This window comes from Erpetoichthys calabaricus, chromosome 1 (genome assembly GCF_900747795.2).
Source record: "Erpetoichthys calabaricus chromosome 1, fErpCal1.3, whole genome shotgun sequence".
NCBI classification, from domain to species: Eukaryota; Metazoa; Chordata; class Cladistia; order Polypteriformes; family Polypteridae; genus Erpetoichthys; species Erpetoichthys calabaricus.
Genome location: NC_041394.2, coordinates 113,220,258 through 113,246,793, shown reverse-complemented (window position 1 = coordinate 113,246,793; position 26,536 = coordinate 113,220,258). Strand labels below are relative to the sequence as shown.

The following is a 26,536-nucleotide window of genomic DNA, read 5'->3' as shown; positions in this document are numbered from 1 at the left end:
TACCCAAATTCAGTCATTCCATATCCAATATAGTGTAGTAAAGCAACATGACAGTAAAATCTAAGTACAGACCAGGAGTTTTCAACCTATTTCCTTGTTGTACCACTCCCAGAAAATGAAATTTGTATTGCCATTTGTTTATGTATTAAATTGTTAAGTAAGGATCAATTCTTAGGTAAAACTAAAGGTGATGTTTCTTTTTCTGTTCAAAAATATTGAAATGTTTCTGTGCATGCATGTGTCATTTATGTTTTCTTGTGTACACCTACATTTTTTGTAATTATTTTTTAAGGTATTAACAGATAGTGGTGTGGTTATGATATGGAATAAAAAAAATAGAGAGGCTTAAATTTCCATGATCATCATAGACTGCCCAACTGATCTTATTATTATGTGTACCGTACATACCACATTTATTCATTTTACATTCATTCATTCATTATTCATTTGAAATAAAGATACTGCTTAAAACAAATACTAAAAAAACGAAAACAGTATTGTGTTATTTACATGTGAATTAGTAAACATGAAAATAATTAAGAAAATTTTAATTTAAACAAATTCTTTAAAGCTGCTTGCATATCATCACACTTTCCAAGTCACATGTGTCAATCACTTTGTCAGGTTTGTGACATTTGCTATTATGAAATTGCATTAGTGTATCAAAGAGACCTTAGCTTGTTAGTATCTTAGCAACAATTACTGTAGACTAATATTTAAGGGATAAGTCAAATTCATGAAATTTTTAAATGTCACTTGCCTAATGTTTTGATTTTCCACATATTTTTTCAGATTTGTCTCAAATTAGGCCTAACTTTTTAAAACCAAAGTTGTCGTTTAAAGATAGTTGTTTTAGAATTCCTACAAAACAGCATTTTGTGTTGTTTACAAGCTGTTTCAAATCAGAATTTACTGTTGATTATACCCATTTTATTAATACAAAATTAACATTGAATTGAACTCATTGTTAGGAGCATGCAATGATACAGCACATTGCCACACCCACCACATGACAAACCAACTCAGGATCCCAGATTAGTACCCGAGTGCAGCCATGCAACGGGTGACACCTCAGCACCAAACTAGTTCAGATGGAATGGAACAGTGTGAGGTTTTTTATGGTGGCTGGACTGAAAGTGCAGAAATTGCTTGTAACTTGAGATTGCATCACACTCACTCTGGTACTGTACCATTCAGAAATGTGTCTGTGTACTTTAGTCAAATTTTAGTTGTTACATTAATAAACATTACCTCTGTCCATCTCCTAAACCCACTTATTCAGGGCAGAGTCATGGGGCATCTGGAGCCTATCTCAGCAAGCAATATTTGTAGTCAGGAGGTAGTCCTGGACAGGGCACCTACCTATCATAGATATAAGTGTTACTTTCTTTTTTCAGAAATCCATTAAACAATATAAATTTATTGTTTGATTCATTTTCAGGAGTTAAGTATTCTATTTCATTAGCCCTGCTAGTTGCTCATCTCTAAGGTTTTTCACATCCATTAACATCTTGGTTGGAGAGAGTTGCCTTGTGTTTCAAAAAAAAGTGCATCCAATGTGAAAATTATGGAAAAATGAACTATATACAGTGGAACCTCGGTTCACGAACGTCTCGGTACACGTACAACTCGGTTTACGACCAAAAAGTTCGCCAAACTTTTGCCTCGGTTCACGACCAAACACTCGGTATACGAACAAGCCAGGTTCCCTTTCGGTTTGTTGATGTTCATTCTCTCCCTGTGCATTTCCTGTGCAGCGAGCGAGAGAGAGCGCGCACGCACACACACACACACACACACACACAGAGAGGCAGCGCAAGAGACAGAGGGCTGTACACCTACACACACACACAGGAACACGCGCGAGAGAGGCGTGTGCGCACACACACAGGAGCGCTCTAGACAGACACACTGTGAGCTGCAAAGCTGATCGCACCCCCAGAGAATACAGACGCCCCTGGGAAAACCCCTAAGAAACATGGACAGACTACCTTCACATTCCTCCTTTCCCTTCTTGCCGGCTCTGTCGCGTAATATGCCTCTCGTGCGGTGCTCCGCCTTCTTAAAAAGCCTGCACGGGCTTCTTTCAGTTTGTTAAATTGGTTGCTTGCTTCTCCTTCTTTCTCTCTCAGACAATCTGTGCTCCTGGCGGAGCTGTCATCTCTGACTTGTCATGGAGCACGTTTAAACTGTTGAAAAGAGACAAATGTTTGTTTGCAGTGCTTTGAATAAAGTTCCTTTTTTTCTACAACCTCCTGTGTCTCTGTGCAAATCTGTGACCCAAGCGTGACAATACACACTGGCGCTCCAGGCTCGCAAAAGAGAGACGCACGCACACACAGGCGGGGGAGAGAGAGGCGCACGCTAGAGAGACACACACAGGTGCTCCATGCTCGCAAAAGAGAGACACACGCACACACACACAGAGCGATTGAGGGACGCATAAGTTAGAGAAGGCTTGTTTTTGTTTTCAGTTCTGTTTCCGGTGATCGGTTCGTAGCCTGCATTGTTGCAGTGTTACTTTTCTTGGTGGTTTATTAAATTACGGATTTTTCAAATGTTCCTTTTTTCCCCTGTGCTTAAAACTCATTAAAAAAAGTGTTTTTAGCGAGAGCGGTTCCTAGCACTATAGCGCGAACTATTGCAGTGTTAGTTTTCTCTGTTGTTAAAGGTTTTCTCAGTGTTATTCAATGTTTTTACATTTAGTTTACCATTACGCTGTGCATTCTATGGTATAATTAACTATATTTGTGCTTAAAAACTGAAAAAATGTATATATTTACATACAGTTTCTACGGTCTGGAATGGATTAATTGTATTTACATACAATCCTATGGGAGAAATTGCTTCGGTTCACGACCAACTCGGTTTACGACCAGAGTTGTGGAACGAATTATGGTCGTGAACCGAGGTTCCACTGTATATATATTTCTTTATTTTGGAACAGTGTATATTTGAATATGTGTGAATCCTGTTTTGCACCAGCTTACTGCGAGGATAGGCCCCGACTCCCAAAGACTCTAAACTGGATACGTTCTCTGATAGTTGTAGCCATACTTGCATACTATTGATATAAATATGAGTTTACACATAGACTGTATAGTTAAAAAAAAAAAAAAAAAACTGAAAGTGGCATTTTGTTTTCAAGCTAGTAGTATAGATATAGTTTTGGAATTAAACTGATCAGAAAACAGTGAAAAGGAAAATTTAAATTAAGTTTCATAATCCATTGTGCTTTTTTTAATTTTCATATTTCACTTAGCCATCATCAATGTTTTAGTTTTTAGAAACTGAGAAAAGTTTCATTGTTTTATTTTTGTATATATTGTTAATTGGACGTTTTTATTGTAAATAAGATCAGCTTACAAATTCTATATTGCGCCTTGGGAAATCAACGTAAATTATGTCTCACTGTATTTCTTTTTTCATGCACTTCTACTGAAATGCCCTTTCAGAACCCTGCACTCTTTGAGCTAAAATATAAGCAGGCTTTTTAAAGAGAATGAATTCAAATCATCTTACTGCCCATTCTCTATAATTCATGAGAAAGAAGCATGATTTAAAAATATTGTACAGTATTGCACTGTACTTTGCTTAAAAATTCTAAAACATCTTAAGATTTTCTATTGATTTTCTATTTGTTTTCCTCTTTGGCACCGTTTATTTTCTTGTTATTCTTTGTTTTGGGTTTTTATTTTAAGCTAGTTTTAAGCAATTACTGCTATTAGGAAAAACAACACTAACACCATTCTATGTAAATGTTAAGGATTGCACTAAGAATTAGATAATTTTGTTACACTGGAAAGTGCCAAAGTAAACATACAATTATTCAGATGCATTTTTTGCTTACATTTTTATTTTTATATTTATAATAATTATTAAATATTTGTTATAGTCCTATATTGAAGCATGATATTGCACTTTTTTGCCCTTATGGTTTTGAATTTATTCTTAGCACTGCGGATTGGATTACTTCTTCGTCGTTCTTAGTAATGACCACTTACATAGTTTTGCTTAAGTAACATTAGGTCACCCTCTAGTGTTAAAGAGAAATTTAACACTAGAATTACCAAAGCCTACGAAAAAACTCATAAACCTGGCCCGCCTTAAATCCATTCGCACCTCTCCGTCAGTCTTTTGTGTTGTAAATGTGTCAGTAAGCGCAAGCACCCTGCTATCCCATCCCCCATCGCCGCAGAAAGGGCACAACCTCTCCCAGCTCAAGCCTTGTTTATCTAGGAGTGAGGTACCTAGAGCTGTATAGGGTAAATAATATATCATTATTTGGAACACATGTATTTCATGTGTGTTCCGTGTCTACAAAAATCTATAAGTGTAGGATGACAGGAAATGCAAGAAATGTTGAACACATACCTAAAAGACAAAGTTTTTTTATGTTTTAGTACTAATGACAACATTTTGACATGAAGTGTATAATGTGTGAAGACTGAAGTCCAAATATCAAATAAGCACTTTCACAAAAGGTACAAATTTAACAGAATAAGTGAGCTTTTATTTAAGACTATAATAGCTGAAGAGAAAAATATTGGGTTAGTGTAGTTTGTCATGACTTCTTTGGTAGTACAGCGGTAAGAACTGCTGACTCATATTCAAAAGGTCACGGGTTCGAACCTTCCTGCGTCCCAAAATAAACATTTTGAGTACTGAGCTGCCAGGACAGGAAGGATTTCTCGTGTTTGGTCTATGGAAAGAAAAGAGAGAAGTTTAGTGCACCCCGCCGCCCCATGGCCTGGCATGGAATTGCCATTTCCTGGTCCCTTTAGTTGACTCCCAAGCGCACATGTCTGAAAAGTCTAGAGCTGCAGGTGGAAGCTGCCATCACACGTTTGCCGTCACTGTACTTTGTTATAAAAATCAGATTGAATGTTATTTACCTTGATTTATTTACTTATCTTCCCACAGCGTAAAGTCACAAGTAAACTACAGAGCTTCTTGTGTTTGATCAACACAGGCATGCTCACAAAGTACATGTGCACTGAAGTGACTTTACGTGTAGATGGAAGCTCATGTCACACCCTACGCAACTGTGTTTGAACTTATTCAGGAAAAGATCCCAGTCGCCCCATGGGAGAAAGATTTTCCAAGACTCTTCAGTACGTGAGCAACTCTCCATGCTAGTGTTTAGATCTGGACAGTGTATGTGCCCAAAAAAGAAGTCTAACTGCATTCTTGCACCATTGCTAACGTACTGAAGTGTCAGCAGGCACTTTTCCATGGCATTACACATGTAATTGGTGAGCATGCCCTTGTTGATCAAACACAGGAAGCTCTGCAGTCTACTTGTGATTTTACGGTGTAGGTAAATAACATTCGATCTGGCTTTTGTGTAAGTAACATATAAATGTTTTTATGTAAAGACCACCACAAAACATAATCACAAACAGGACTTTGCACAATATGTTGCCGAGCTCTGTAACCGCTGCTTTTCCTTTGAAGGACAGGTGTGAGGCAGACTGACTGGCAGGATGAAGCCTGACCCCTTGCTGCATCCAAACGGTGCCATCTTTCGCCTTTATGCCTAGTGCAGCTGCATTGTTCTTATGTGTAAGTGGACGTTTCTTGCAAGGAGGTCTTCTGTTCTCTTTCTCCGATGTAGAACCCTCATCATCATCTGAGTTTACCTCTGTTATAGCGTGTCTTTATGTGAAAACAGCAGTGTCAGATTGGGGGGAGCGTGAACATGACTGGAAGAATAAAACTGAATATAAAAAAAAATGCTAACCTTTACAAGTACCATGAATTTACACTGGCATTTGCAGACTCAAATCAAATGTATGTTTTTATTCTATAATAGTAAGAATAAGAGCAGCTCACTTCTCAAAACAGAGGTGTCTGACATCAAACCGGAGACCTTTTGATTACCATTCAGCAGTTCTTAACAATGCGCCACCAATGCGGTCGTATTAAAGGCGTGTCAATGTCGCACCCTAACGCAAGTTCTTTTTCTGCAGTTATATTCTTGAGTAAAAGCGCACGTGTTTGTTATACTTGTACCTTTTGTAAAAGTGTTTATTTGATATTTGGACATCAGGCTTCACGCATTATACACTTCATGTCTACATTTTGTTAGTTATTACTAAAACATGAAAAACGTTTGTTTTGACAATGTGTTTGAATAGATTGTTGTAGACACGGAACACACATGAAAAGCATGTATTCCAAATAATGATATTTTATTTACCCTGTACAACTGTAGGCAAGTCAGATGTAGGTAAACAGACTTGAGCTGAGAGAACTTTCTGCGTTGGTGGGGGGGATGGGATAGAAAGCTGCTTGTGTTGATAGACACATTTACAACACAAAAGACGCTGACGGAGAGGTGCGAACAGATTTAAGGTGGGCCGGAATTACAAGTTTTTTCCATAGGCTTTGGTAATTCTAGTGTTAAACATGCTATCTCCGATTAGCTTGATGACTTGCATTATATATCATAGTGCACTATTTATATTCACACATGAAGATGTACCTAATCAGTTTTGTTGCAGTGAGCTCTGACTAAAAAATATTAGTCTAAAATAGCATATATGATAGTGTATTTGTCAGTAGTGTTACTAGGTTGAATATGAAGGGAGGACAGCAAAATAAGCTAAAACTTTTTCACTTATTTTTTCTTTCCTCCTGATTGAATTGGTACACAGCCCTTTTGTGTGGACACTTACCACCCATTGGCATACTGGTGTTAACCTGATGAAAGAGACTTTAAGACCTAGTGCTACTTTCTTTTTCAAATGAGCTAAGCAGATTATGATTACACAGGCTTCAGAAGTGACCAACACTTAAGGTCCAGACCTGTTTTGATCCATACATAATAGAAAGTTGATCTAATGCATACTAATGAAATACTATTCAGTCTAAAATAGCGTTTAATGTATTAGAGACATTTGTACATAGATATTTCCCTGTGACAATTGTTTTCATTGTATAATATTTTGTTTTTCCATCTTATGTCCCTATAATTAAAATTTACATTGATGCTGTAGGGTAGAGTACAGTATAGAAGAGTGCAACATTATTTAAACTGAAATACAACACTTAAAAAGATTTTAACAAATGCATAATTAACTGTTGAAAGCAAGGTATATTAATTATGTACCTTATTCTTTTCAGACTTTGACAAAGGAAGGGTATTTGAGCAAGTAAATATCAATCCACACTTTGAAAGGAATTTGAATTGTTTTAAATGGATAATCCTTTTGTCAATTATTTCTAAATTTTCATGAAATATATAGCATTTCATTGTAGCATACACTTGTTTTTAATTGGGCTCTGTTGGTACGGTATATAAAAGATGAAGGGGTTTATTGGGTAAAAAAAAAAGTTACATTTCTCAAGGTCAATAAAAATGTAAGACTGAAGTAAATAAAGTAGAAATGAACAAGATGTATTCATAAGACTTACTGCTTTACAGATCACTTTTTGTTATGTACTTACCTACTTTTCTTTCTTTTACTATATATAGAAACAATACCTGTGTCATCATCAACAGACTGGCAAGCTGCGTTTGGCTTTGGTTCTTCTAAACAGCAAGAGGATGACCTTGGGTTTGACCCCTTTGACATCACCCGTAAGGCACTGGCGGACCTCATTGAAAAAGAACTCTCTGTCCAAGACCAGTCTCCACTTTCCCCAGGCTCTTTACACAATCCTTTACATCTCCCAACGTCTAAAGGGCTAGGAGCTAGCTTCATGCACAGTGGCACACCTTCAAATGCCAACATCCCGAACTCAGTGTTGCCTCAAAGGTTTCCTCAGTTCCAGCACAGAGCAGTGTACAACTCTTTCAGCCTCCCTGGCCAACCAACACGTTACCCTTGGTTGGGTGTCCCACGTAATAATCTTGTGCACTTGAACCACACAGCATCCCCAACGTCAAATAGTAATTTTTTGGACTTGAGTTTACCAGCACAACACAGTACAGGCTTAGGAGGAATCCAAATAACAGGTAGGAAGCTGGCCATTTTTTTCCTTTAAAATATTCATGAAAATATGTCTTAATAAACCAAAACTTAAATGCAGTGCCATGTTTGAAGAGTGACTGGGAAGTTTTTATAGCTAAAAGTAATGATGTATAACAAAAGGAGTTAAGTTTCTAATAATAAAGTTTATTGTGAACTGTTATCCATTAAACTGTAGTTAGTATTGCTTTCTTGTGTTAACATTGGTTATACTTCTTTAGGTAGAGAATGTGCATTTCTGTGTTTTGATTTGATTTGTTTGGGCGTATTTGTTTTTAAACCTTTTTCAGAACCATATGTACTTGACAAACATTTCATTTTACTTTTTGTAATGTTTTCCATATTATAATGTCAAAATTGCTATTGATACGATAATTCTATTATTAATTAAAGGCGTTAAGAGAAGTGTTGAATCAGCATTGATTACTGCATATTGTCTTAGTTTATTAACATTAATATCCCTTAACTCCTTTCATCATTTGTTAGTTACATCAATTAACCTTATTTGTCAGTAAGCTTTTGACCCTGCTCCAGTCTCATTAAGAAAATACAAAATTTCATTTTGACTATTCATTAGCTAAAATATAAAGATTTTTTTAGTTATACTGCAAGTTGAGTATCACACCAGTATTTAATTTTATCTTATCCCTAAAAATAATTTAATAGATGATCTGTATGACATTTTTGCATGAATCAATTTTAGGTTCACCAGTACTATATTAAGCATTTCTGAGGGAGAACCATCAAAAATTAGTTTCCTGTTTTTCAGATGTACTGAATACACTGTTTAGGGTGTTTCATTATCATTTCAGAACAAGGTTTAGCAGCATATTTAGAACATTTCTCATTTTACAATATTTTAAATGTTGCCTTAGTTTAACTTGTAACACTTGCTCGTTATTACTTTCGTTTTAATGTTGTCTTTTCCCTTTTCAATTTAGTTTTGACTGTTTTCTGCTACTTAGATTAATTTGTCCATAATGTTACATATCAAAGTAAAGAGCTGATATTTTATTATCTAGGGAATACACAATAACATGCAAATTTCACTCCCATCTGTATCAGAAATGCACTTGGAGTATTCTTTCTTATTGGTATAAGTAATGGAGTAGGTTTCCAATCACTACAAAGTTAATATACAATTTATTAACAATAACTAAAAAAAAGATTATCAAACATGTATACTTTTGCCATTTTGAAGTAACATTTCTGTATGTCTTTGTGAAAACCATGCATTGTATATTCAGAATATATACATCTGTTTGTGAAAATTGAAAACTTTAGGCAGATTGATCAAATAACTAATTAGAAACTTTTTCTCTCTGACTTGTACAGTGCTATACAGTTTTTATATAAAAGTAGAAAAAACGGTCTTTGACGTTCATTAACAAAAGCCCTCTTCTTTTAACAACAAAATCTGTAATTTGAAGCAACAATGCACTGCGCAGTATATTTTCATTTGAATTGCTTGTGATTGATTGGCTGCAAAGTAATTTATCAGGGCTATTTTAAAAGCTTATATTTGGAGCATTTCAGTTACAGTATTGGAGAAATTTATTCCCCTCACTTTGATATGAAAAGATACTGTCACATGCTGACATGCATGTTATCACAAAGAAACTGTCTTAACAAGCAATTGCCACGATTTATGAAGCAATTCTCTAGGTGTTAAAAAGCCCAAATGTGCTGTTTGTTTATTGATTAAAAGCCTGTTTTCCAGAAGAAAAGCAATCATTGTTATCAACAGCAAAAAAACACCCATCTGCGGCTGGAGAATTCCTTGTCACTGCACTAACTTGCATATTTATGACAAGCACTTGGTTCATGCTGGAATAACACGTGAGGGCTCTTTTGAAATCTGATAGACTGGGGATTTCAAAAATTAGGCTACATAAAAGCCTACAAAACATTTGGATATCGGGACATACGAATGCTCATCTGAAAATGCTCATAATGCAAGTGTCAAGAAAACACTGACATTCAGAGGCAAATGTACATCTAATCAAAAGCTTAACTTCTGCTCTTTTTTAACTGAATAAATATTGGACCTTTGAATTGGGCAGTGGATGCATGGAATACAGCATTTTAATGGGAAATAATTGAAATTTGTATGTAACAGTAAATACATTTTTTGCCAATTTTTAAAATTTATTTAGCATTACTTTCAGACATCACACACAGGACCAAATAAATAGAAGCTGGGTTAAGAAGGGTTGAGTAAGTGATACAATAACCAGCTTGTTAATATATTAATCAACTATGTCTTCTAAAACGATGACACCACTTAAAGTAATTTTTACAGTTTCCCTTTCCACATCTCTCAATTGTGGAATTGAGACACACAAGGTTTGAGATTGATCATTAAATATTTTAGAACAAGACGAAGCCAGTAATTTCAAAGACCACAAATGAAAATGCCTCTGTTTTTATAATGTTCTTGGTACTGTTAAAAATCCTTTCCTGCTTTGAATATATATTTACAACTGTTTCTCTTAAGAAAAAAATATTTTGTGAATATGCTGCTGAATAACAACTTGCAGTGGAAATATTACACTTCAAGTATGTGAATTATACCATCCATCCTTTCATTTTTAAACAATTTATCTGTTTTACCTCCCTTTCCATTTGTAAATAAAATACCATTTATTTTTTCATAGCCTTATTGATCAATCAGTGCTTCAGTTGTGCTTTCCAATTAACCATGTATGTTTTTTTTCTTTTTTTTCCAAAGAGAATAATGTGTTCTGCAATAGTAGGCAATGTTCTTGTCACTCTATGATTGGATTTTTATTATAGTCCACAAAAAGTTAATTTTTAATACACATGGTCATATAAAACAAGGAAATTGTACTGTAGCATAGATCTTATTCTTTTAAGCACCATTTTTACTGTTAAGTAAGCTAGAATATTATGTCATTTAATGAAAATTTACTGCTTTTGCATTAGGGGTGATGTTGAGAAATTACACCCTGGTCTCCCTTGTAGTTAGGGAACTACACGTGCTGATAATGTTCAAAGAAAACCTTTCACACATAGCTGTACCACTGATTGTAGAGTTTTAGTTGTAGTCAACAAAAGTAAAAATACATATTTGCAGTGTAGTCAACAATAATGTTTCCAAAACAAGGCATAAAAATATTTAATTAAAATCAAAATTGGATATCTGCAATATTAACAAAAAAGTTGCAAGTACTATTTAGTGTGACAGCCTCCATTCATAGAATAATTCTCCTACAGATTTAAATTCATGTTACTTCTTTATCTTCTGTGTAATTCACCTTCAGCAGCACTGAAAATAGCTAACCTAAAGCACTTGCATTAGTATATATGATGAAAGTCTGAATAAAATGCAAACATGAAAATTTACTAAATTAGCCCACTCTGTTTCTAGCGGTTACTTTGACATGACACAACTGCTAGCCCCACACTCAACCTGATAAGCCTATATACAGCTTTCTTTGATCACTGAATACCAGTTTCCATAACAAAATATGGTGAAATACACAAACTTCTCAACCTCTAAAAAGTAAAGTCAAATCACTCTTGCTGCTGCTTTTCTTTTACATTTTGAAAACTTCTTTGTAAGTAATGTTCATTCATCACAAAAGTAAAATAATGTATTTTCCTTTAAGTGTCACAACATATAGAAAATGTGCTTTTGGCATAAATTTCACGTGATCTCGGGGCATGGGTATCCTCTTTAATAAAATCCCTGTGTGCGTCCAGGTGTCCGTGTGTGTGTGTCTTCTGGTGAAGTGGGCATGCGCGGGGCACGGTGCGACGCACGATATTACTGTCCGAGAAAATTACCGGCGTTTTACGAAAATACAAACCAGTATTACTGCAAGAGGAAATTAAAGCTACACAATACAGTGACGCATATTACAGCCACATACAAGCCAGTATTACTGTCAGAGAAAATTAAAGGCATATTACCGAAGTGCACGCCTGTATTACCGCCAGAGAAAATTAAAGGTATATTACGGACGTACAAGACAGTATTACTGTCACAGAAAATTAAAGACACACAATACACGGTGGCAGCCCACAAAGAACGGTCAGCACAGCAACTAAACATCAACAAAAGAAAGGCTGAACGACAAAGAAAAATGCGACCAACAAACAGAATGAGGTCAAGGTCCCTTGTCATTTAATACAGACTGTTCCTACTAATGTTTATGCACTACTGTTCTAGCGCCCATTATTGTAACAGGCTTAATGACTAATTTGTTTAATAATAAGTTGGAGTGATTTTCATTTTTGTTTTTTGCTTCAATAAAAGGCCAATATCACATATTTGTTTATTACATTTTTTGTAACAATGAGTAATCTAGATAATAGAATATAATTAAACATATTGGTAGAGTATATGTAGTAAGTGCATTTTTAAATAGCATTTTATAATCGGATAATGTAGTTAAAAATGAGGCACAAATACACTATGAAATAAGCTTTCATAAACTTCAGATTCCAACTTCAGCGATGTCAAAATTGCATTTTAATACTGTTCTTAGTAGTGTTGGTATAATCTAATAAAATTGGTAAAACATTTAGCATAAATGTTCAAACAAGTAAGCATTTACACACAATTTTGAAGTTAATGTCAAATTACATCACTGCAAAATTTGCATGAATAATTTTCAGCATGTGTTTTGGGTGTAGTACTTAAACACTGGAAGGCTTAGATAATTCATATTTTATATTGTAGCTGGTTGATGCTTAAAACTTTTTTGGTACAGTTTCAAATGGGCAGCATGTGTTCTCCTGTTTGTTATGAGGATGGCTTTCTCTTTTTCCCTCTCTTTATCTCTTTGTGCCAGCTACACACACAACGTGAAGGGCGACTACTTGCTAGCGGATTCTGCCAGTGTCAGTTTGTTAAAAAGGACATGAAGTGAAAAGGAATTTGAGTGGTGTTTGGAGTAAATTTTTTCTAGATGGGACCTTCCTACATAATGATGAAACTATAGAGTACTATAGTTTTTAGTTTGCACACATTTGCGCAAATCTTCAAATAAGCTAATGCTACGAAGTGAGTGATATACACAAGAATACACAGAAAGAATAACCATTCCTCAAATGCAGGATTTGCCTGTTTAATATGGATTTGAAAAGATGCTATCACATAAAAAGTAAATACTGGGATTAATAAAGTATCTATCTATCTACTGTAATATTGTACACAAGTTGAGGAGCTGTAAGCAAGGGGAACTGAAATGTTGAGATGCTAAAACACAAAAGTTGTCTCTTAATAAACTTTCTGAAAATGCAACGAGAAAAAAAAAATTAAGTACAATAAGTATAATGAAGAGGTTTTGAATGTAATCATATCAAGTGTAGATTAACATTACTGTGTAAAAGAAAAAATAACACAAAAAGCTTTGCTAGCAACAAAGAGAATCGAAAGCCTTAGGATCTCAAATGCTTTGGCTTTATAGGCAACAGTTTTAAAACATTTTTTTTTAAAAGAGAGATCAACATACTTCTTTCTACACCACCAGTGTACCTGTATGCAAATAAAGCAGCCCTCTTGTAAGGCAAGCCATCAGTGGTTATGATTGTTAGAGTAACAAGTGCTCAATGACCTCAACAGCTGGTATATGGTATCTATACTAATAAAAGGCAAAGCCCTCACTCATCACTAATTCTCCAACTTCCCGTGTAGGTAGAAGGCTTAAATTTGGCAGGCTCATTCCTTACAGCTGTGGAGACTGGCTCGGACACAGACAGGCAGACACGCTCATGTCACCCAACACATATTTATTTACAAAGTCCATATTGTGCTCACAAACCCCAAAGTCCTGGCCACAACACAATGCCTTCTCTCTCTTCAGACCGCCTCCTTGCCGTCCTCCCGACATCATCTTTCTTCCTCCCGACTCTTGTCAATGACTGGAGGGAGGCGGCCCCTTTTATACACACCCGGATGTGCTCCAGGTGCTCCCCGGCAATTTTCCACCGGCACTCCCCAGTGTGGCGGAAGTGTCGGCTGTGTACCCGGAAGCACTCCGGGTGTCCCTTCTCTTCCCCCCAGCACCTCCGGGTGTGGCAGAAGCGCTGGGATCCAGGGTCCCCAAGGCATCAGGGCACCCCCTGGCGGTGGCCACGGGCCCCTACAGGGTAGAGCTTCCAAGCTTCTGGCCCCCAATACAACCAGTGCGGACACCCCCTCGCGTTCTGGAGGAAGAATGAGCTCTCCTCCTGTCCTCCTGGGCGTCCCTGCCGGGCGTGAACCCCATCCGGGTGCCACACAGTTTACTTATAAAAGTTAAGCAGGTTTAATTTAGAAATTCTACACGTAACAGTCATAACGGTTGACAACGTCCGCCATATTAAACTTTCTTATTTATGGCCCCATCTTCACGAAATTTGGTAGGCGGCTTCCCTACGCTAACCAAAACTGATGTACGTACTTATTTCGGTGGTATGACGCCACTGTCGGATGAAATTCTACACGTAACGGTCATAATGGTCGACAACATCCGCCATGTTAAACTTTCTTATTTGTGGCCCCATCTTCACGAAATTTGGTAGGCAGCTTCCTTGCGCTAACCGAAGCCGATGTACGTACTTATTTCGGTGGTATGACGCCACTGTCGGCCGCCATATTGAACTTTCCAACGGTCTTTGTTACTTATGGGCCCATCTTCAAGAAATTTGGTACGTGGGTTCCCAACGCTAACTGAATCCTACTTACATACATATATACATCCATAGCCTGTAGCTCGGTCGCCGTGTGAGGCGGCGTTGGGTCCCCCATCCCCACGCCTCCCACATAGTTGGCTGCCTGCCTATATAAGGCCGTCAGTTGCTCCGGTCTCTTCAGTCCCTTCCATGCTTCGCCATGGTATTCATGTCTCCCAGAGATAACTGCAGCCTTTTTATTTAATCCACGGCTTCTCCGCTGTTTTATTGTTTGTTTATTACGATTATAGTTATTGTGTAGGCATTTTAGACTTCGTTTACATTGTTCAGGTACCCATTTCCTTTATCGTTCCAACCATACCCCCATTAACATGTCTATCGAGGTGATCACCATCGATCAAAGAATTGTCACTTACCAAGTGGTTTCCATGCCCGGAGATGGCGCCTGCCTTTTCCATTCTCTGTGTTACATATTGCACGGCCATATCAGGCTCACTCGTGATATCCGGAAGAAATTGTGTCTTATGTATTGAATGACTGGGACAGGTTCAAGGTGTGGACTGATGACGGTACAGGAGATAATTATACTACACAGGAGCACTATAATAGTGAAATGCTTAAGCCCTTCACCTATGGTTCTGCATGTGAGTTGATGGCTGGCGCTGAATTGTTCGGTTGTCGCTTTCAAGTGTACCGAAATGGCCAAATATGTTACACCTTTGGACAACCTCCATGCCTCTTACAAAGCCTTATCTTTATTCCTCTTGTTGCACTGAGCATGTATATGACAAAAGAATTTCCCTTGGGATAAATAAAGTTCTTATCTATCTATCTATCTTGAAGGAGAGAGCTATCCTGACACCAAGAAATGACATGACTACGACTATAAACCACATTTTACTTAAAGAACTACCTTCACAACCGAAAACATATCAGTCTGTGGATTCAGTTGTAGAAGTGGAAGATGCGGTGCACTATCCGGTAGAATTTCTCCACACTCTGAATCCTCCAGGCACTCCTGAGCATAATCTAATTTTGAAGGTTGGGGCACCAATAATGTTACTGAGAAACTTTCAGCCACTGAAGCTTTGTAACGGCACGAGACTTCAGGTCACGTGTCTGCAAAAGAACCTAATTGAGGCAACTATTTTTACTGGCAGTGGCTCAGGGGAGAGAGTTTTTATTCCTCGCATCCCCGTTATACCCTCTGATTCTTCCATTTCAATTCAAACGCCTCCAATACCTGCGAAGCGCGGGTATTTTGCTAGTATGATAATAAGTGTGGCTTATTGTACTCGAATTGTTGTGTCCTGAGTCCAAGAAAGTCCTGACACTTCTTTTCTTTGTGTGCCCATATCTCTTTTGCTTGCTGGATGCCTTTTTATAACCTCACCGTTCCTTTCAGGCCTTCATTGTAAAAGGAACGAGTACAGGTACTCTTACTGATTTAAGAAGATGTCACCCTGTGTATTATCACAGTATGCTAAATGAGGAGGGCTGAGTTGGAAGGTATGTCTGTTACATTTCGCTTTGGTGTTAATAATACTAGACTTGATTAAGCTGTGCAGTTTTGAGTTATAGTGTCAATATGAAATTTGACAAGGAAGCAATATTGAAATTTTGCTTTCCCCACATTGTGATTGCAGAGCTTGGAAGGGTTGTAAGAGTTAACTGATTTATATACAGTTTTTAACTGGTATCCTTGCTCTTAGTTCTTGGTTGGGGAGGGGATTACTATAGCTAATTTTAATTTTAGATCAATTTTTTTGTACTTTTTTTTATGGAATTGCTGTTTAAAGGTAAAGTACATTGGTAGATAGCAGGTCATTGTGGCACTTTGGTGGTAGCTTATAGTGTCAGTGCAATATTTAATCATTATAATCTTCAGATAATGCAGTTGTGAAATGGATACGTGAATCCTAAGTACACGGATACATGAATCATAAATGCTGTGTACATATTGATTCACCATATGCAATACAGATTGAAAAGAAGACAAAATTCTTAAGTGTGGCTCTGTATTTTAATGTGGCAGTTGCAAGAATATGAAACCGCGCAAATGATCTATAGCTTGAACACCAACCAATCACTCAAATAGGCTACTGGCACTGTGTGTTAGAGAGCGACTGCTCTGATGTTTAAAGCAGTTAACCAATATAAGCACATTGTCTTTGATTACAATTTAATGATAAAGCTAAAAAAAAAATACTTTATCAAGTTTAGCTGTGGTATTTTTATATAGGATGTTCTTGCTGCTCAATTGTGACAACTGCCGATATGTGGTTTTCTTTTGGATGCTGACAAAGGGTGAAAATGTGACTCTGTTCAAAATAAAGCTAGCAAGTGCATTTAACAGACTAGTGTATAGTATTTACAAGTGCATTTAACAGACTAGTGTATAGTATTTAGCTTGCCTATTTGTTGAAATATTATTTTATTACTTGTACTTGTGAGTAATAATGGTGACAACTGACAAGTGTATTTAGCAGCCAGTTTATCTGTTCTGTGTGAAGAAATACCATGGCTGTAACTTTTGTCCCTATTTTATCCCTGTGTTAGTTTTGAATCTCATACAGTCACAATAGTTTGATGGCAGATGTATACTCAAATGGATGACTTCATGTAATACTAACAGCTTTGCGCCATATGACACACTAAGCAGACTTTTGTGCAGAGGATCATTTTTTAAAAGCAATAGTAGAACATAACTATTGATGAAACACAGTTTAGAGGCAAAAGGAGAAAAAGCTGCAGCTTGAAGTTATGGTGAGGCTAGTTAACAACTGCCGATTTATGGTGCAGCTGTGCAAAATGGCAAAACTTCTCACACAACAGCAAATAGGTAGCATGCCCTTACCTCAGAAATTAGTACTAAGAATCTGTGGTAAAATGTATCTGTTCCAGTTTCCTTTTTGCAAAGAAATAGCTTACTTGAAAAATACCAAACTTTTTTATTTAGCAATTTTTGCAAAAGCACTCAAAAACAGTTACTAAAGCACAGGTAACCATCACATCATACCAGTATATTTGTAAAAAGCAGTTAAAATAGGGCCTATATCAATAAGTTAGAGTGAAATATTATTTTTTTTTATTTCACTCACTGTACCAACTTGCTACACCAGCCTATACTCTTGTGATACAAAATAACATAAAGAAAACAGTAGCCAACTTTCTCATGTCTGCATAACACGTTAGGCAGATTTTGTAATTCTTGCCATATCTGCAAGTATATAGAGTTGGGACAGTGTTCTACAGCATATACAGAAGCCTTTTTGTTGTTGTTTGATTTTCAGCCAAATTTCTGATTCATAGACTTTCCTAGGGAGGGAGAAAATTGTAATCTGTTGATAAATACAATTGCTCCTCATTGTTCAATGTGGAAATCACTACTGCATTCTGAGACACTGTCGCTGCATTCCATGCAATAATGAAGTTTTTTTTTTTTAAATAAAAAAAACAAACTATCCAGTGCTTTTGGGATTTCTGGGTGAATGTTCTCCACCCCTGCAGCATTGTCATCTGAAGCTTTCCAACTACAGCAGTGACTCTAGCATGAAAATGGGCTCAGTGTTGTATGGAGGCTTCCTGCACTGCCTACCCTTCTGAGGGGAATATGTCCTTTAGAGCGAGTTCTTTAATGTGTTTCTTCCACTTCTAGGTGATTGCTTAAAGTCAATATTATTTCTCACTGTTATGGGTCCACTATCCAATGTTAGAATCCCACATCCAGATGTTGTAAATGTAGAGTCTGCACATTCTCTGTGTGTCTGCATTGGTTTTCCTTCCCAACCAAACTGATATATATACTGTAGATTAGGTTAACTGTCATTTCCAGACTGGCCCCAGTTTGAATGAGAGTGTGTGTTTCCTACATTGTGCCTGGTGCTACTCGAATACTTTCAGCAGAGAGGCCTCTGTTTACCATAAATTGGATTAAGTGCGTTATGTATTATTTTTCTGCCTTTGCCAAAGGAGAACTAGAGACAGCATCTTGTTTACATGTTCTCAGTTGTGTAATTTTTTTTGTAATATTCTGTTTGCAAGAAAAACACTGAAGAGCGTTCAAACCGATTGGACACTGCCCAACAGCAAAGTGATGGTTTAATGCAAGTTGACATTTTACTTAGACCATTTTTTTCCATTAAATTCCTTCCACTTAGCACCTTGTTGAAAAAATATTTCCTGTAAAATTTCAGTAAATTAAATGTTTCATATACCCACCTGCAAATTCAGCTGTTTTTATAAAGTTACAGTTGATAGTTTTTTGGGTTATTTTGTAATAAACATATTTTCAGTATTTTGATACTGTTTTAAGATATAGGCTTGCGTATCATTCCCGTAATATTTTTAATCCATCATTTTAATATGGAATGAAAATTTTGATAACTTTTCATAGTTGGCATGGGAAAGCCCTTTGATCAGTCAACAATATTAAACAGTAAACAGAAATACCTTGGTTAAGAATGCAAACATTTTTTCAGAAATAATCTATGTAAGTAGTTGTTTTGACATTAGCAGGAAATGTGCCCCAAACTGACAAGAGATGAAATGAGTTACCTTAGTCTGACATATTTGAATAGCTCCCAAAAACCTTTGCAGTAAGTCCCACTGACTGGTAACATGTCTTTTTTTTTTCTCTTGTTCCATCATTGCATACATTGTCTTTATAATTTTCTCTGACTACAAATCATCCTGTTTTTCATTTTTTTGGGGTGCATTAACAAATTTTTGCAGAGTTTCAATATGCTTTTGATGTACATCTGCTTGCTATTTCAATTCCTATAGAGACTTTCTATAAAATCCTGTTCTGCAAAGCATGAATACAGTTTCTGGAATATTGTTAGCTTTGCATAACTTCTAAAACTCTTGATAAATCAAGAACTGATTCATTTGCTGCTGAAAATTGGGTTTTGCAGCAATATGTGAATAATAAATTAAAAATCAGTCATTTCAAGCAGTAATGGCCATTATAGGCATTAGTAATGCCTTGGCTGTATTTTTAAAAATCGATTTAATGATATCTAGATAAAATATATGAATTTCTGTCAAAAACATAGTTTCTGGATGATCCCAAACTTTGAATGGAAGCGCATTTACTATGTTGTCTCAAAGCACACAACATATAAAATACAAAGCATTTTATCACTGCCAACATGAATCATCAAGCTGCTTTTTAGCACCCTAACCTATTAAAGTTTGGGTTTAAAAGTTGTAACGATGCTATTGTGGCTTTTTTATATTACTGATAAAAGAAGTTACAAACATTGAGTAACTGTAAGCAACCTTACAAAAGAGGTTACATTTGCATCAAAAGGCTAGAAGAAAAAAGTTTATATGTAATGGTATATGTGAAATTTGAAATGTTAACATTTTATATTACAATTTACATTTATCTGGAGTCGATTCATTTCCTGACTCTGACTCCTCTAACCCAATAATTGCTTCATTAAAAAAAAAAAGTGTTTTTAGCCAGCGGTTGGTAGCGCTATAGCGCGAACTATTGCAGTGTTAGTTTTCTCTGTTGTTCAAGGTTTTCTCAGTGTTATTCAATGTTTTTACATTTATTTACTATTACGCTGTGCATTCTATGGTTTAATTAACTATATTTGTGCTTAAAAACTTAAAAAAAAAAATATATTTACGTATGGTCTGGAACGGATTAATTGTATTTACATACAATCCTATGGGGGAAAATGCTTCGGTTCACGACCAAATCGGTTTATGCCCAGAGTTTTGGAATGAATTATGGTCGTGAACCGAGGTTCCACTGTAATGTGAATACATCTCAAATAAAAACAATGAACCCAAAACTTGCTATATTTGTAAGTTATTTGTTTTGTTTGATGTAGTTTTCATTTGTAGTCCCTTTGCTAAACAACTAATTGAAAAAGTTAGTAGTTTTAAAACACTTAAAAGACTTTTCCCTCATTTGTATTATTGTAAGCAGCATTGAGGACTTGATGTCTGATGTCATTTTCGGAAATTGAATGGAAAGAATGCATTCCTTTGTTTGCATTTATAAGTGAATACAAGTGACTGCTGTACATCATGTTTGTTTTTCCATGTTTAGATCATCTAGAATAGGATTGCCCAGTTTGAACCTTTAGTGACATTATGGGCATAATAAGGTTTTCATGCCAACCAGTCTCTTAATGCGAGGATGGTTTATGCAAGGGATAAATTAAAACAAGGAAACCAAATAACATGTGTTCTATGTAAAATGACAAGACAGCCATAAAGTATATATTACTAAACTGTGTTCATTTTGCACTCGGGAGTAAAATGAAAAACTAGGTTAATTCTGTTTTGAGAAGATGTTACAAAAAGAATGTCTACATTTCTTTCAACTCAAATTTATCCACATTTCAAAGTGAACCGAAGTTCATAAACTCTGCATACCATTAAGTAAAACAATAATGAGTATTTAAGTAATTTCTACCAAAACGGTCATCCAAGCAGTACTGTTTAACAAAGATAAGTTATAGCACAGAAGAGGGGCATTTTATGTTTTGCTATTAGTTTTCATACAAAATAATTAATTTATGGATTATGATCGAGGCAATGATTTCCAAAGACTGTATAGGCAACATGTATTATCTTGAACTGAGCTTGAAACAAATACAAATTCTTAATATATTTTATTTTTATTTGTATGTATTTTCCAAAAATAACTTCTTAAATCAATAATGTTTTGTAAATACAAAATATTTTCTTGTTTCCTGCTTAATGTATTGAAATTACCTTTACTCTAGATTCTCTTCTTGACTTTTATGGTTGATACTTTATTTTTAATAAACCTATTTGACTACATTGCTCCCTAAGTTTAAATTCTTAATGTAACAGTGTTGGTAACTGTAGTCCACCTACTTAGTTTCATCTTGAAATGTAACTGTTTTCATTTAAACATTTTTACATGTCTTCTTTTAGAGAGATTTTTAAAGATTACCTGCAAATTAAAACCTTTCTCATAAAGAATCTCTAAAGATGGCCAAACAAACTATGTGCTATTTAACTGAAGAAATCTCTTATTAGTAAAAATTGCAATGCGTTATTGAGTTGATTATTGTCTGGAGCAGTTATCCTCCTTTTATCTTTTTTTGTTATTAAGCATTTTAAATTATCATTTAAATTAAAAGTAAACATTTAATGCTTAAAGTAGTATTTTCCTTTCTAATGGATAATAGACAGCATTGTCCGACCCTTCATTATGTTAGAAGTGTTTTGAGGAGTGTTCTTGATTTCTTAGGTGTGTCCATTTGTTTTTAAACGTTTTGTTATTTATTTAAACTTCAGTTTCACTCAGTTACTCTTGTTGATGGCCAATGTAAACCTATCCCATAAACAATGAAATACAAATACTTACTACTCTTAAGTGTTGGCATGTCTTTGTGTGCAACAAATGCAAAGGAAGCACAGAGTTTTCATCAGTCATTGCTGTAATAACAACAAAATGTCCATTATGGTATAAGATTTGTTTCAATGTGGAGGTCCTTGTATTTGCATTATATTCATTTTAAAATAAGCTATTTCCTTTAAAAGTTAGTTTTTTGAAACAGCTAAAAGTGTACTATGTTTCACTCAGTTACTATTGTGGATGGCTAATACAAACCCAACCAACATTAGAGAAATAAAATTAATTACTTCACCTAGTTTTTGCACTACTTTGGATTTTAAGAATGAAAAGGAATCACACGGAGTTTTTATCATATTTTAATATGTTCAAAGTAGAGACCCATATATTTGCATTATATCATTTGAAAATCAGCATTTTTGAAACCAGTAAAATTATTTGTTTTGCTCCCTAGTTTACAGGGGTACTACAGATTTTATTGCAGAAAATGATGCTGTTGATAGTGAAAATTAAATTATGAAATTTTAATAGTAATGTACATTTTTCGTAAGTGCATACTTCTCTTGGTAGGTGGCTGTTAACTGCCGTCCTCAATCTTTCCCTATGATCTTGAAATTATTTTGCAAAGACTATGTAGAAGAATGCTCACTGTAACATTTACTTTTAGCATTGTTATTTTTACATTTTTTTAAAGGGTTGGTGTTCGTGATGGTGTGGATTATTGGTGTAGCCAGAAGTTAAAAAGGTTTTCATCAAAATCAAGTAAAGCATAACAAGTTCAGTTTTCAAAGAAACTGAGTGTAGAGACACAGTTGCTTGTCTTAAATAAAAACATTAGGCGATTTCTATTCCCGGTGTAACCCATACTGTATTCTTTAAAAATATTTCAGGCATAGTTTGAACTTAGCAACGTGGACCTGTAATTATCCTCATGTTTTAATAAATTTAAAAGTGTATGTCATGGTTTATTCCAGAAAATAAAATACTCAAGTTTGGAAGTGGAAGTTAACATTCTACTTTTGTGTAGCTTACTTTATACTTATTTTGGTCCAACTTCAATTATATCATTCGTATTTAATCAGAGAATACACCATTCTTTGCCTTTTTGTTCTTGCCAGTTCTTAAAATAATTTTCTGTTTTGTTCCCCCAACATTCAATGCTTTTGAAGTCATCAGATTGAAGAGAAAAAATAAAATAAAAATAAAAAAATAAAAAACAAAATTAAAAAAACTTAAAGCATGACTTCCTGAAAGCTATTTTAATCCAATCAAGTATTGATTTATTTGAGGGACAGAATTGTCCACAACATATGGTAATACCCCTAGTAAAAGTCTGATTGTTCATTAAAGTGAAGGAGATTTTTCTCTCTTTCTCTTCCTGCAGAAAATAGCAGTTCTGTAGAAAGTTTAAACATGAAAGAATGGCAGGATGGTCTGAGAGCTTTATTACCGAACATCAACATCAACTTTGGGGGGCTGCCAAATTCTTCATCCTCCTCTTCCTCTTCCTCCTCCACCTCCAGTGTCAACCACACAGGAGTACCCGCAGCATCTGGGGGGATCTCCCACAGCTTGAGCTGGGATGGGTCAGGGACCTGGATGGACCCAGCCATCATCACAGGTAACAAATAAGAATCTTTACTCTCAATTCTATTTAAGTCAGTGTACATAAACACAAACTGGCTGTGGCAGATAACAATAATACGGTAACAATGCAATATAGTCAGCCTGAAATATAACGTATATGATCTTTTCAGGATCAAATACAAAAGACATTGCACATATGTTTTTTTTTTTTGTTTTTTTTTTTTAATAGTTTTGTATGAATAGTTTCTTCTCTTTTTTAGTAGCTGAATATATCAGGTACACACAGTGTTTGCTGTGTCATTCTATTCTTGAATTAATAGAATTATTAAATTCATAATAATGCCAATGTGAAACTGCAAATGAAAATTATGCAGTTCTTCCAGAGGCGATAATAATATTGACAAGTCTGCATTGAGTGGGTAATTGGTTAGGCACTACTTTTTAATAGAAAATATTCCCTTACGAAATACCAGAATTTTTTTTTTATATATATTCAGAATACATCAGAGTATGTTTTCAATATGATGTCAGATGTGTGGCACAGTCTGTTACAGTGTTGCAAATAACCCTGTTGTAGATCTCTTTTCTGAATACCTTTTTCAATCTCTTCTTAAATGTATTCAGTTCCTTTAAAATCACGTGTCTAGGTAGACCACTGCATTATGGAATTTAGTTTCTTTATGTTTGGAATTATTCCTGAACTTCCATAGCTTTGTAGTATACAGTACGGCATTATCTTCTAAAAATGTTCCATTACTCAATGGTTATTCATCAACTCGGGCATTTTTGCCAATTGCTGTAGGAACCATGTACCTTAGTTTTTGGCACCAGTGCCTTTTTATTTTTTGCAGGTGGAGTGCCTCACCCTATCCATAGCACAGTATAGCAAATTCTGAAATGCCTCATTAAATAATACTTTGTACTTTGCTTTTAGTTTACTAAGTGTTGCCTTTCTGTACCCCTTAGCAATTTGGGCAATCCTGTAAATGCCTCTTTCATTATTGGTAGGTTATAAGTAGTGTTTATAAACAAAATTTTCGAAAATGTTTCACTGCACATATGCCACGTTCACCAGTGACCTTGCTCACTGAATAATTTCCTGGATATTCATCATGCAGTCGGCTTAGGCAAACATTTTTTTCCTAGCACCCCATGATGCTTTGTGAGGCCAAAGTGACATATACGGAACATTCACATATGCCTACGGTAAGATCTTTGCCAATCTGCTTCACACATTCTAGATGATGTCTCGTTCTACTTTCAGTGTTGACCTCATCATGCTGGATTCCTGTTTGTGTACACTCATGATCCATTAATACCTGTGTACCTCCTATATATGGGTTTTAAATATTATACAGTGCTGTCAATGACCAAGCAGTCGTTTATATTGGAATGGTGCCTAAAAAGTGGCTACACAGTAATGTTTTCTGATGGCTATGAACCCTTTATTTTGGAAATTCTTGCATATGTAGCTCCTAAAATGTCTTTGTGTAAATCATTTTAATAGGAACTACAGGCTCAATAAACAAATAGCACATTTGAAATTATATATTATTATTGAACATACTGTTTTAAGTCTTCAAGATCAAAAATATAAAAAGTAAAGTAGGTGAACCTATAGATAGAGTAAGAGATGAAACCTTTCATTAGTTAACCTCAGATGCTTCCCGTAATTGATGATGGGGCATATGCAGTCTACTTCTTGTTAACAACTGTGTTTCAGTTCACTTGTATTTGTATGTTGCATGAACAGCTTGTTTTTGATCAAGCCACATCATTCCAGTAGGTTTCTGCCTAGGCATTTTGCTTTGACAACAACTGAGGTCAGGTTGTATTTTTATGTCTGCTTGAAAGTTGTATGTATTTATGTATGTAAGTGTCTGAGGCAGATAATGGCAAAATCATGATTGTGAAATAATAATAACTTTAGTAATACCAAACGTAATCTTTCTGAGTTAGGTTATTGGGCAAAGCTAAGTTGTCACAAGTATGAACTTAGATGGGTGTATACCATGTATAAAGACCAGTGGTTCATCTAGGATTGGTTGCTATCTTGTACCCAGTGCTGCTGAACAGGCTTCAGCTCCATGTGACCTGATGTAGGTTTGATAAATAAATTAAATGCCTCATTTTACTTTAGTGGTTAATCATTAATCCTCCTTCTAGTCTGCTTTTCTAGCTTGTGTTTTGTTTTTGATTTTGTGCTTATATTCCGTGTCATTACTTGTTTACTTTTTATATTCAAGTTTCTTGTTGTTTGCTATTTTCTTATACAATTACTTATGCAATTGGTTCCATTTAACCTAAATTATGCTTGCAGAACTGTCATAAAGATACAGCAGCAGATTTCTACAACTAGTTTGAAACAGTTATCTCATTTGTGTTCAGTTACATATACCTTTATAACTGCTTCTCATTGTCCATGTACCAATTTTTGAGTTAGCAGGCACTACAATTCTAATGGATAAGGGACATTTCTCTAATATTCTGAATTTTATGGATATTACTTTATTTGCATGCTTGGAGTCCTTCATTGTCTTGGATTAAAACAACTAAAAAAAATAGTATTGTGTGCTAAGATTCTCTGATCTCAGTTGCACTTGCACTGAGCCACTCAGGGTTTGATAAAGGCACTGTAATTATTTGAATTCATTTTCAAGCCTTCTATCCACTGCCCTGAGACTTTTCCAGTTTTCAGGGGGAATGTGGGGTTATATTACTATTATCAGACCAAAGGCTGAAAAGAGTCCAGGACATGGGGACAATGTACAAACTCGTGTTGGACTGTAGGCCTATACTGTGAAGCTGTTAGGCAACAGATTTTACTTCTTCCCCACTGTGTCACCTGTTATGTATTCATGAATTTTTAATAAAGCAGTGAACATGTGTGTTACACTTATTTGAGTTTATATTTTTTTGGCAGGGAGGAGAAGAACATTTTATGGTCTTGTAAATAGTACAGGTGTACTGATACTAT

The 26,536-nt window shown here is 35.6% G+C and overlaps 1 protein-coding gene across 5 annotated transcripts in view; it reads left to right on the top strand.

Annotated features, from left to right (window-relative positions):
* The window catches only part of cnot4b (CCR4-NOT transcription complex, subunit 4b), a 202,555-nt gene that overhangs the window by 152,832 nt on the left and 23,187 nt on the right, over positions 1-26,536 (top strand). For 3 of the 5 annotated variants that reach the window (XM_028805255.2, XM_028805248.2, XM_028805240.2), the window contains 2 exons: positions 7,481-7,963; positions 23,357-23,593. In XM_028805255.2, coding sequence (XP_028661088.1) covers positions 7,481-7,963; positions 23,357-23,593 — 720 coding nt within the window. The remainder of the gene's footprint in view (positions 1-7,480; positions 7,964-23,356; positions 23,594-26,536) is intronic. The other 2 variants (XM_028805271.2, XM_028805263.2) reach the window with 1 other exon arrangement.